This window comes from Schistocerca nitens, chromosome 1 (genome assembly GCF_023898315.1).
Source record: "Schistocerca nitens isolate TAMUIC-IGC-003100 chromosome 1, iqSchNite1.1, whole genome shotgun sequence".
Lineage (NCBI taxonomy): Eukaryota > Metazoa > Arthropoda > Insecta > Orthoptera > Acrididae > Schistocerca > Schistocerca nitens.
The window spans coordinates 474048271-474060080 of record NC_064614.1 but is presented as its reverse complement, the minus strand read 5'-3'; the positions used below and the strand labels follow the sequence as shown (position 1 = coordinate 474060080).

General features: G+C 40.9%; 1 protein-coding gene across 1 annotated transcript; it reads right to left on the bottom strand.

Moving 5' to 3' along the window:
* Positions 1-102: 102 nt before the first annotated feature.
* On the bottom strand, positions 103-3882 carry LOC126251975 (uncharacterized). The gene is made up of 2 exons (XM_049952750.1): positions 2562-3882; positions 103-1016 (listed from the first exon to the last, which is right to left on the bottom strand). The coding sequence occupies exons 1-2, from the start codon at positions 2842-2844 to the stop codon at positions 937-939; spliced, it is 363 nt and encodes a 120-aa protein (XP_049808707.1). The 5' UTR covers positions 2845-3882; the 3' UTR covers positions 103-936.
* Between the last annotated feature and the right edge of the window lie 7928 nt (positions 3883-11810).

The following is an 11810-nucleotide window of genomic DNA, read 5'->3' as shown; positions in this document are numbered from 1 at the left end:
TTATGCTGGTATGTGCAATGAAGAGCAATGCAGCTGCATTGAACATTATAGAATACAGTATGTAAATAGTTAAGTTATTTGCTTGTAAGAGAAAATACTGGATTGAAATCAGCATTTTACATATCTTTTGTGCACATAATTTTCTTAGGAAATAAGTTCACACTGAAGAGTGAAAAATAAAAGAACAGAAACTTAGCCAGTTCCTCTCATGGTCTCCATTTCAAATTCTGTTTGCCGAACCACAAGTATCTTACATTTGATGTGTAGGATGACATTGCGAATAGAATAATTTATTTTAAAATATTTTGCCATGCATAGTGTCTTTAGAACTACTCGAAGACTGATCGGTAAAACCTTAAGGGGACTCAGTGTTGTATTCTGCCCACTCGTCTAATATAGAGTGCCTAGGAAAGCTGCTTTCTCAGATTGCTTGACAACAATTCAAGCAAATCGTATTAATGGAGTTATAGATGTGTCACAAGCAAGGGGCAACAGACAAACATAAGCAAGCTCTTCAACACACACAATTCGAAATACAAGTACAGTTTCTAAGTCACTGCTGTATATTGGCTGTCATCGTCTCACAGCCCTCTTTGCTGTAATGTTCCTGGCCAACGTGCTGGCACTTGACGTTAAGCCCGAACATTCCTCTCCCCCAAAGCGATGGACTGTTGTTGTGTAGGGAGCACGACAATGATGGGGGAGGCAGGAGTGTGGATGCTGCAGTGTACCAGAAGCTGTGGCTGCAGGGGACATGAGGCTTCCAGTCGTACCACGCTATCTGGCCTTCGCTCTGGTGGAAACATCCCCTGGAAAAGGACCAGAAGAGTATGTGTCCACTTCCTGAGACAAATAGCAAGATGTCAAAGGTGTTGGTTGCTGTGGCATGGGCGGGTCCAGCTCCACCGGTAGGACAATAGGAGGCGAAGGCTCTTGTCACCATGGCATCATCCCGCAGTGTTGTGATGACACCCTCTGGCAGCTGCTGCGGTCGCGCTGTCTCGGGATCCATGAATCTGGAAGAAAGGCCACAGAAGGATCACCATGCAAATGACAGTGGCAAAGTTGATGGTGTCGTCACTGCAATCTCTCTGGACCTGAAATGAGATGCAAGAGCCAAGTCGACAGGCAATCTCGACTCACACCCATTGTCTGCTGCTGCTAAAAAACCCTGTAAAACACAATATCATATGGCACGAAGTGATACTCGGCAGCCTTCCTTCAGTGCCGGATGCTGAGGAGGGTGGAGCAGTGTCCGATGGTGGCGACCGTGAGGCAATTCCATCGGTGATGGTCCATCTTGTGGATGTGAACAATGGGAGGCGAGAAACAGTTGCAGTGCTTGATTCCTGGTGTGTGCGGACCGAAGTTTGACCATCTGCTGCTTGAAGGTCCGAACAAAATGTTCTGCTTCACCTTTTGACTGGAACGGGACACTAGTTAGATACTGTATGCCTTTGAATTCACAGAATGTTTCAAATTCATTTGACATGAACTGAGGGCCATTGTCTGACACTATGAGTTCAGGTAAACCTTTGAGGAAAAAAATGAGGACACCACCTGAATTGTGCTACGTGATGGAGTTCATTAACACAGCAAAAGGAAACTTGCTATACAAGTCAACCACAATCGACCAATGAGTGTGCCAAAAGGTCCTGCAAAATCTATGTGCACAAGTTGCCATGGTGATAGTGACTTAGGCCAAGCAGAGAATGTTTGTGGCAGAGGTGACTGATTTTCCACACACGCGTGACACTGTGGTGGCATCTGTTCTATTTGGATGTCCATACCCTGCCAAGTACAATGTCAACGCGCTGACTGTTTCGTACGAACAATCCTCCAGTGTCCTTGGTGAAGTAACTGCAACACTTCTTTTTGCAAAGCTTTAGGGATCAACACACATGACTAGATTTTTGTGAGTGGGCTGAATTATTATGTTTGTTCCATTGCAAACATACAGATTGTACATGCCCTTTCTTGCCACAAGCGTAACACTGTGCTTGTCAGGAGGGGCAGTCTTGATGTGTGGGCCGTCAATAACACCGAGGACATGACTTACTTCTGTTCGCCTTTGTAGCCGCCTGTTTAGCGAACTGCTTACGTGGTGTGGAAAATTGTTTACGTGGCTTGGCATGCGCAAGCTGTTGCTTAATGGGCCGGTCGTTAGCAAGGTATGACTCAAGCCAACAAATTGCTGGCTGCTCAAATCTATCGTCTGACAAGGCACGTGAATTGTACTGATCTAGTATTTGCACTACTTGCTGAAACATAAGACTTGAATATAAAGCACCACAAGCACATTTGAATTTGCATTTCTTCGTCATACCCTGCAAGTCTGTTACCCACTCGCGATAAGTTTGTTTTGACTGTTTCTTGCATTTAAAGAATTGGTACCTAGCCGCTACCACATTTACTTGTTGGTCATAACAGTTAGTTAGCAAATCCACACACAACCTGATCATATGAAAGTTCACTTGGGGTGGCATTAGGAAAGAGTTTTTGAATAAGGCGGAACACTGCACTTCCTACTGTGGACAATAAATAAGGCAATTTCACAGTACCTGGCATGTTGTGAGCAAGTATGTGAGCTTCAAACTGTTGCAACCACTCGAGCCATTCCTCTTCTTGTTCATGAAACTGTTGGAAAGACGGTGCAGCACTTGGAGCTGCTGTAGGTGTTGCTTGTGCTGCATTAGTAGTTTGGTTCGCCAGGAGGTCCTGTACCGTGTGTAGCAGCGAGGATATTTTCTGGGTCTGGAACTTAAACATCTGCAATAGCTGTGTTGCATCTAACACTTGCAGCTGTGGTGCCTGAGCAAGGGGTGGGATAGGTGGGGTGGGCATGTTGGAAGAGATAAATGCGATAAACAGACAGGAAAAATAAGTACAGAAGCAAAGAAAATTTTTGCAATGCCCACCTGAAAACACTGATTAGCAAAAACATGATAAGAAACTGTTAAAGCAAAGAAAAGACAAGAGAAAATTAAGGCTCCAGCAAAACAATAGCCCACGAAAAGTCAAAACAAGATAGCAGTGATGGCTGTCAGCTCGTGGTTTGTGGTACACCTCGTCACCAGTGTTGTGTTCTACCCACTCATCTAGTATAGGGTGCCTAGGAAAGCAGCTTTCTCGGATTGCTAAACAGCAATTCAAACAAATCATATTAGTGGAGTTTATTACAAAAGGAAATGATTTCAATACTTAACTTTGTGAGATATAGATGTGTCACAAGCAAGGGACGACAGGCAAACATAAGCAAGCTCTTCAGTATATACAATTCGTAATACAAGTGAACCAGTACAGTTTCTAAGTCACTGCTGTAGTGTTCTTAGGTTGACTCGACTTCAACGTGGCGGCGGCTAGGCGGCACTGTGCTTATATTCTCTTCGTGTAGAGGCCGCTCCTGTCTGGGTGTCATCCTAGAGAGAGGTCTGTGAGCGTACTATTGGCTGTCGTTGCCTCACAGCCCTGTCTGCTGTAACATTCCTGGCCGACGCTTGACGTTACGCTGGAACATTCGGAGACTGTTTTGTGGGTATGTGCATGATGATCATTGGACCCCAAACTGTTGCAGCACTCACTCCTATTCCCCTGCTGCAGCCTCTCATCTCTGACTATCTTTCCTTCTCTTACTCTCTTTCTCATGGTGGCAGCCTTTGATCTCAATCTGGCAATTCTGTGTGTTCTCCTCAGATTGTTCATTCATTTACTTTACATCACCTTTTGGCTGAAGTAATTTTTGGTCCCCTTATGGGTTTGAGCTTCATTTTCCAAATTTTTTAAGTAGTGTAAGGTGACTGGGGAAGAATACCCTAACGAGCACCTACTACATGCAGTGTTAAAGATCATCTATGTGCAGTACCCACATTAGAGGCCGTGAGCTGTCACCGTATTCCCACTTGTTCTGCCTGCGAGATTATCATGTTCCGAGAGCACGGTCTCGATAATACGGCGAGCCGGTGCTCTCGGCTGGCCACCTGCAGCGCAGCCGGTCGCATGGGGCCATTCCGAACGCAGGTCGTACTGTGTGCGGCTATCCGAGTTATAAGTATACTAGTAAGGAACGTGCACGCGTGACATGTCACAGTTGTGCTGGTATGTATGAATGCATTTTGGGAGATTTAAGGCACATTTGGGTCGAACGAACCAAAACTGAAACACTCGAAAAATCCAGTCCACGTAATTATAAAAGTAAAGCTGCAAAAGTTTCCTGTAAAAGTGCTATCAGTGGTGGCATTCTGGTTACTCAGAAACTGTCATGTAATGGCGACAAGGAAAACCGTGAAACCTTATGATAAAGCAAGAGATGACGATTGTAAATTATTTTCTACATGAAGATACAATTATCGTGGGGTCTATGCTAGGCATTAAGGGTATACGGAACGCCCTATGCTTACAATGTTAAATTGAGCTAAAAGTTAGGAACATTTTCTCATTTGTTATTTGGACGATACTCTTGATTTTTTCACGGAACGCAGAGATATGTTCTGCTTTTATGCTGAATTATTAATTTTGAAAAAATAATGTATAGTTATTCAGAAATTTTATTTTTTGTAAATGTTAAAAAAAGTTATACATTTTAACAAGTATTTTAAAATTTACATCCATTAATACAAAATAATTCCACATATCTTTTAATTCAGATATATTAGAAGGTCTTAAGGAACAACTACAGAAAATTTCATCTTTCTACTATAAATAGGCCCTGAGAAAATGTACCTTATACACAAAAAAACTAAAGTTACGGGAAATTAGCTTCAAAGTTTTTACCTCAGTACAAGCCTGCTCCATAGTTTGTATCATCAGAATCGTCCAACAGCTTCCTCTTGATGGCTCTGCTATGCTGTCTAGCCATCTTTGAATATACTTTTATGGCATTATCTGAAGACCTGAGCCGTCCCTTGTCCAAATAAAGCATAGCTGCGGCAGTTCGTAGTCCTACACAGAGCCCCAACTCCTGCAGAACTTTGCACTTTGTTATATTGCCCTGATTGAATGATGAAACAGCATCATAAACGCCAAAGTAAAGTGTGTTTATACCCACAAACACAGTTTTAGGTAGTCTATTCCATATCACATGGTTCACACACTCATTTGGATTTTGAGTCCGGCCATGAAGACATTTCTTTAGTAGACTAATATCTGCGAGGTCTCGGAATATTGGTTTTATTTCATCCATTATGGCAGGTGGCAGGTGATGAGGGTGATTGTATTGTTTCTTAGTTACCTTGCCTCTGTTGTACTTGCACCAACTATCGTCTCCTTTTGGACATAGCCCATGTTGGGGATTCTCATTGTTTGAAGCTGTATGAAAAAACAGAGCCCAGACTGCTCTTCTCATTAATTCTGCATCTGCTGTATTCTGTCTTATTGCTAGACAATAGCACTTCTGAATATGATCTAGTGTAGCATCTGTCAGTCTATTTTTCCCATCGTAAGTTTTTCCATCGCTCAGTTTCTTGCCTTTCATGCTAGCCTTGAGCCGTCGAAGTCTTGATCCCATCCTTTTCTGAACATGGCCAACACACTCCAGTTTGGAAATTTTCACATCGTTACCATAGGGTCTCAGTTCCTCAATTTCTTTGAAAGCCTTTGAGTCACCATATCCAAGATAATTTATGTATCTAACGTTGTACCATTTTACTGAGCGTTGATAAATACTTCTTACACCAGCAACTTCCATACCACCACTTGACCCATAGTAATTTGCCATGCACTCCTCTTCATGTTTAGTTTTCATTTTCTCCTGGCATCTGCAATGCTTGGAAAGTATTGCCACAACTACCTTACCAGTGTCCACACTTGTAGCTGTTAGTACACCATTCAGAGATGTGTGGCCTCTCTTCTGCCAGCTTCCATCAAAAGCTATGGACAAGTCTCTCCTATTATTATTTTCCTATTATTATTTTCAACAACTGCTTCCTCAACAGCATCTTTCATGTTTTCCTGTGCCACATCTTCTGCAGCAGAGCCTATTGCAATTATGTGTTTTAAATTTTGAAGGTGGAGGAGGGAGGTTCATCACACCACACAACATGGCACCTGCAGCCCTGCCCTTTCCTATATACCGTAATCCATAAACCAGTCTAATGTTTATATCGTATAGTTTACCTGTATCTGCAGTAACATGTGAGGAATTGAAGAAAGTAACACTGTGTTTGCAATAACTGCACATCAACTCTAATTCACAAGCAAGTCCTACATGTAAGTTTGTTTTCAATGAAACACCACATTTTCCACATTGTTTGCAGCACACATTGTTCTCCAAAACGTCTAATAATAAAGAGACATTAATTACCTCATATTTTGTAGTCCCAGCATTTAGTTTCTTGTATTCTTCTTCAATTCCAGCTAGTTTTCTTCTTGAAGCACTTTCCAGTGTAGTGGCAGCAGCATCACTCAATGTATCACTACCATTGTCGAGGTTAGTCGCTACTGGGACATCAGATACTGATGAAGATGAACCAGACGAATTTTTAGTACACTTTACTTTCTTGCGCCAATGTACACGCTTTCTAAATACCTTCAGACTAGGTCTTGGCATGTTGAAGGAAAGAAAACTCAATGACTTCTCCACATACGACTTTCACAAAAATGACATGGATGTACTCACAAAGGAAACAATACAAATGGTGCAGAATCGATTGTCAACTGTCTAGCAGTGTAGCCAACAGAAAAGCTAATTCTCTTGTGCTCAGTTATATCTCTGGCAAGGCTGTCTATATCAGGTATATTTCGCGTCTCATATACAAGGTGCGGAACATCGTGTGTCGAAATTATTTCAAAAAATTATTTAAAATAGTTCTATTCACGTCATCCAAATGTTTTATACATGGTATTGAACGGAAGAGTCTAAATTTTTCGAAAATGCATTTACCCAAAAATCGATTTTTTCATCGAAAAACTCATTCCGAACACCCTTAACACGAAATCATTTCGTTCAGTAGCAAGGAAAACTAGCCACCCACTTTCCTGCCCACCATAGATATTAATGTTGAATTTTGTGTGTGTGCGTTTTGTATTACGGTTTTTTTAATGTGGCTTCTCATTTTACAAATGTTTCCCATTTTGTGTGTAACTGCGAATACGCAAGATTTCCTTTCGCGGAATTAGTTTTGAAGTTTATTGCCTTTATGCTTTTGTTTGTTTCTTCCTCTTTATTTAGCTACAGGTTTATTATCCCACTGTTTCTTCACTCTTCAACGACTTAATACGGTTCATTGTATTTATTACGACCTCCGTTGGCATTAAAGATTCCCATCAACTAGTGTAAGGTTGTTAACATATTATCTGTTTCAGAGTTAATTTTGTAACGTTTGCTATCAAAGCTAATTGTGTAACTTTTGTGTTTTATTTTATTGTAGGCCCTAGTGCTATAAAAGATATTTCAGTTTTGCAACAACGCTGTACAGGCAGAATGTTCGAGAAGGCAGGTGCTTTGGACTTATGAACAGTCTTTCGCAGGCTCTGTAGCTACATACTTGGAACACTTGAAGGAAACGACCAAATTTTGAGGTGTTCCACTTTTCAGGTCATAGATGCTTAATATATTAATCTCTGTACATAATTACCGTTTGTTATCATTTGATACCCTTCTGTTAACCATCACTGCCTTGCAATTTTATTTTTATATGCTGTTTTTTCTGACAGAAAATATACAAATCACAGCAACAGACATAAGAAAAACTACAAAAAGCCGGATCCACCTGCTAAAGCTGAAAGAACACGATTACGATGCTTGAACTCAACAAAGAGAAATGTGATATGGAATTATGTTCTGAGGTAACTCATCACTTAGAAAGAAAGTATTGATTGCACAAAAGAGAGCAGTAAAAGTGATATGCGATGTTCACTCATGGAAATCATGTAGGCACAATAATCTTCAAGGAGGTTGGCATTTTAACTGCGCCGTCAAAATACATATATTTGCTAATGACTTTCGTCACAAACAGCCCATCAGAGTTTGAGAAGAACAGTGATGTCCATGGGGAGAACAATAGAGGGAAAAAATATCTTACCCATTATTAAAGCTGTCAGTGGCTCAGAAATTAGTTCAATATGCAGCAACAAACATGTTTGATCAATTGCCCAATAACACAAAATGCCTGGCAGGTTGCAAAGTAAGTTTTAAATCTAACTCAAAAATTAAAATGTCTGACAGGTAGCAAAGTGAGTTTTAAATCAAACTTAAAAATCACTTTCCTGGACAACTCCTTCTGTTCCATTGATGAATGTCTATTGAAAAGGTGGTTTCTATAAAAGAATCATTCAAATGATCTATCGAACATTTAACTAACTGACCAACCAAAAACTGTTGTACCGACAGTCGTACAATAGCACCCAAAAGAAAAATGATTTAAAGCAGCAGCTGAAGATTTGATCCACCTGCTAAACAGCACGTTGAAATTAATCTGTTATTTAGTGAAGAAGTCGCGTCTTATACACAACCAGTTTTCTTCTACTCAAGCTATGTAAACGACTATAGTACACAATAATAAATTCATTTAATTAAAAGAAAATGTACATAGTCATAACGAATAACGTACAATATAGTTTCGCAAATTAATCTGAAACCTTAATTCAGCAGTACCATTTCTGAAGATATTGCACTGCAGTTGAGTCTGTTCTCCTGTTAGTACCATAGTTATACAACAATATACATTACTTAGTATGAAGTATGTAATATCCACGGCATAATTGTGCAGTCATTACATATCACTTCTCAATATTTTATTTGATTACGTACACACCTCAGAAAACCAGTTGTCAGTTGCATTTGCTTCTGTGCTTCAAATTTAGCTTATTTGGTTCTCTTATTGTTATGGATGATGAGAATATCATTAACGCGATCGGAATCTAGACAACTTCTTTTCTGACTCGGTACCATCCCTGCCTTACTAAAATTTCTTTCACTCGAGGCAGTGCTGGCAGGTACACAGAAAACCTCTTTGCTGAGTTTCGACAGGGCACATGAATTTATTTTCCACTATGAAAGAAGGTCTGTGATCTCATCGTTTGGACTCTCCATGTTCATATATTTCTCAACCTCATCTTTCCATTTTGAGGTGGATGTTCGCCAATTTTGAAATTTTTTTGTGGGAGAGGGCATGACATCTTTGGTTATGTTCATATCAACAACATTATTTAACATTTTTCGCACAGCTTGATGAATTTTTTCTCTTCTTTCTTCGGGAAAAACTAATAGTTCCTTGGAACAGGGATGCAAGAACGTTGCCACGTAATGAATGTCATGTAGTTCACTTAGAACCTTCTATTTTATAAATGGTTCTTTAGCTTACACATCGTCGGCTCCAGTTTCTCAGAGACCTATCAGTTTCGAAATCCACAGCACTACAAATGGTAGCGTTGGCTCATTGTCTCCTTACAAATTGTCCATGGCCTCTTTGAAAACCTTCAGAAATTGAATAACTCATTCCATAGTCGCATTTTGATATGACGTCATCATCTCATGTTTGTTTTAATCACGCAAAACGGTCTCTAATTGGTCTTTCTGTAAATGGAATGAGTCTAACATCATGTACACACTGTTCCACCTGGCTTCTACATCATGGTGTAAGGTTTTATCTAATCTCGCAACTAAGCCAGATCGTTTCATAAAGCCTACTAGTTTACGTACAGTCAGGATGGAGTCATACACTGCAGGAATCTCATCCATTAAGAAACCTTCGTTGAATGTGTGCATCAGTGCTGTATTAATACAGTGCATCACACATGGGAGTCGTTTGTGCTTTCTTGATGTTAGCTCCCTGATCTGTAATGAAAGTTTAAGTCCCATAGTGCTCAGAGCCATTTGTAACGAAAGTAACCTTAGTTCCGAGGACGTTATCTGCAACTCTGCCATTTGTTCATATATTTCCGTAATGATATGTTCACTAGTCTTGGCAACATCAGGAAACCTCGTAGTTAAGAGTACACTGTTTTTTTAGTTTCCATTTATCCGTCGACTCATCAATATAGCAGGACGTGACAGTCAGATAATGGGTCTTACGATAACTATCTGTCCACAGATCGCACGTCGTTGAACACTGATTTTTACCAATTGTGTCTTCCACTACTGGAGTAAGTTCACTCCTGACTTGATCAGCCAATTCCTTAATACATCGCACTACAGTCCTTGGGGAAGGTAGCACGTCTTGGGCAGTGATTTGTTCATATTTTGATCCTGTATTTATCAGTTCTTGAGCTAAGCTTATGAATCCTTCACCACTTACCATATTAAATGGTCGGAGATCTGTTAAATACATTAAAACACATTTGTCCCTAATAGATATTTTATCAGCACTGGCAGCTGCAACGCTTGGCAAGTGTCTATTATCCTTACATTTATGTCTTTTCATTCCAGTTGTGCTTCCTTTGTAAGCAAGCAGTGCTCCACAATTTCCATTTTGGCACTGAACATAACCAACTGGAAGATGTGCATCTCTTTCAACAACCACCTGAAACAGTCATAATAAACACCTTCATGTATGTTTCACGAAGACAATTTTTCTTTTCGTTCACAGACCCAACAAACGTATCAATTCATTAAAAAATGCTACACAAAGGAAGTGATTCGATTAATCAAATACTATCACATGTCGAATTCGGAAGCTCTATTCTGTAATTATTTAGTAATAATTGAAGGGCTTACCTTAAATTTTTCCCAACTGGACCTGCCACTCCTTACTCCCACTTTATTTATCAGAGTGTACGTCCGATCAGCACAACACCTTTTGTGATGGTAGTCATTGCACTGGTCCCAGTTCTGCAACTACTCATGCTGAGTTTAGTCCCATGACAATTTACTGCCTCCTGCTATGTTACGATAATGCGAGTCTCTTGGCCAGCTCGCGCTCTTGCAGTCTCGGGCCAGCATGTGTCCTATTCGACAGTCCATGTCTCAGCTCAGTTTCGTAGCGTGATGTCAGTCATCCCCACCTCACGCGCCTGTGCCAGCGATAATGAGCCGCGTACTCAGCGAGAAGCGAGCGAAACTGAGCAGCGTTTTGACGTGCTCTAACCAACATAATCTTATATGTGGTCAACAAGGTGGGATCATTTTGTACCCTTTTGGTCGAGCCTCCTGACAATGCAGGGATCACATTGCTGATGCCTGAGCTGCTAGTTCCCCATTCACACCAAAGAGTAGACATCCATCCGCATTGGGCATTAGGTCTCCCACCATTGGCCATTGCGTCAGTTGGCCTTTGCTGAAGCTGGGTGGCACCCTTGGGGAGAGTCTTTGATCAGAGTATGTGACATCTGGGAGAACATTGCACACATGAAACCTATCAAATTACACCAGACCAATGGCTGTTCTGATGTGACTGTCTCATCAGACAGGTCTAGACATTTCAGTGTGGAGACTTACAACCCTATACTTTCCGTGACCTGGCTACCCCATGGGAGGAGCGACAAGCCAGACATCTAGGAGCAGAACAATATATCCAATGAGCGACAAGCCAGACATCTAGGAGCAAAACAATATATCCAATAATTAGTAGGTACTCAAACTGATTACTGTGACGAAGCCATTATTTTTTGAGGAACAGGGTGAAGATAAATTTGGAGAAGCTGAGTCATTGGGGAAAATGTGCAATGGATCGCTAGTGATTAAAGCCTCCTGCTGCTGATTGTAAAGCTCTTCAGGCATGAGAATGTCTGTGTGACATATCAGTGTCCATTGCCAGACACAAAACTTTGAGTATGGTCCAAGGAATAGTCTTCCACACCAACCATACGCTCCAAAGGAGGAGCTCCAGGCTAATCTGAAGCAGTGCGGTAGACAGTTTGCCCACAAGTGTCGAAAA

Excerpts from the sequence above, each read along its gene's own strand:
- LOC126251975 (XM_049952750.1), bottom strand. The coding sequence starts at position 2,844 with ATGCCCACCCCACCTATCCCACCCCTTGCTCAGGCACCACAGCTGCAA. Across the intron at positions 1,017-2,561 it reads ACTTGCTCACAACATGCCAG|ATTCATGGATCCCGAGACAG; the intron begins GTACTGTGAAAT and ends CCTTTCTTCCAG.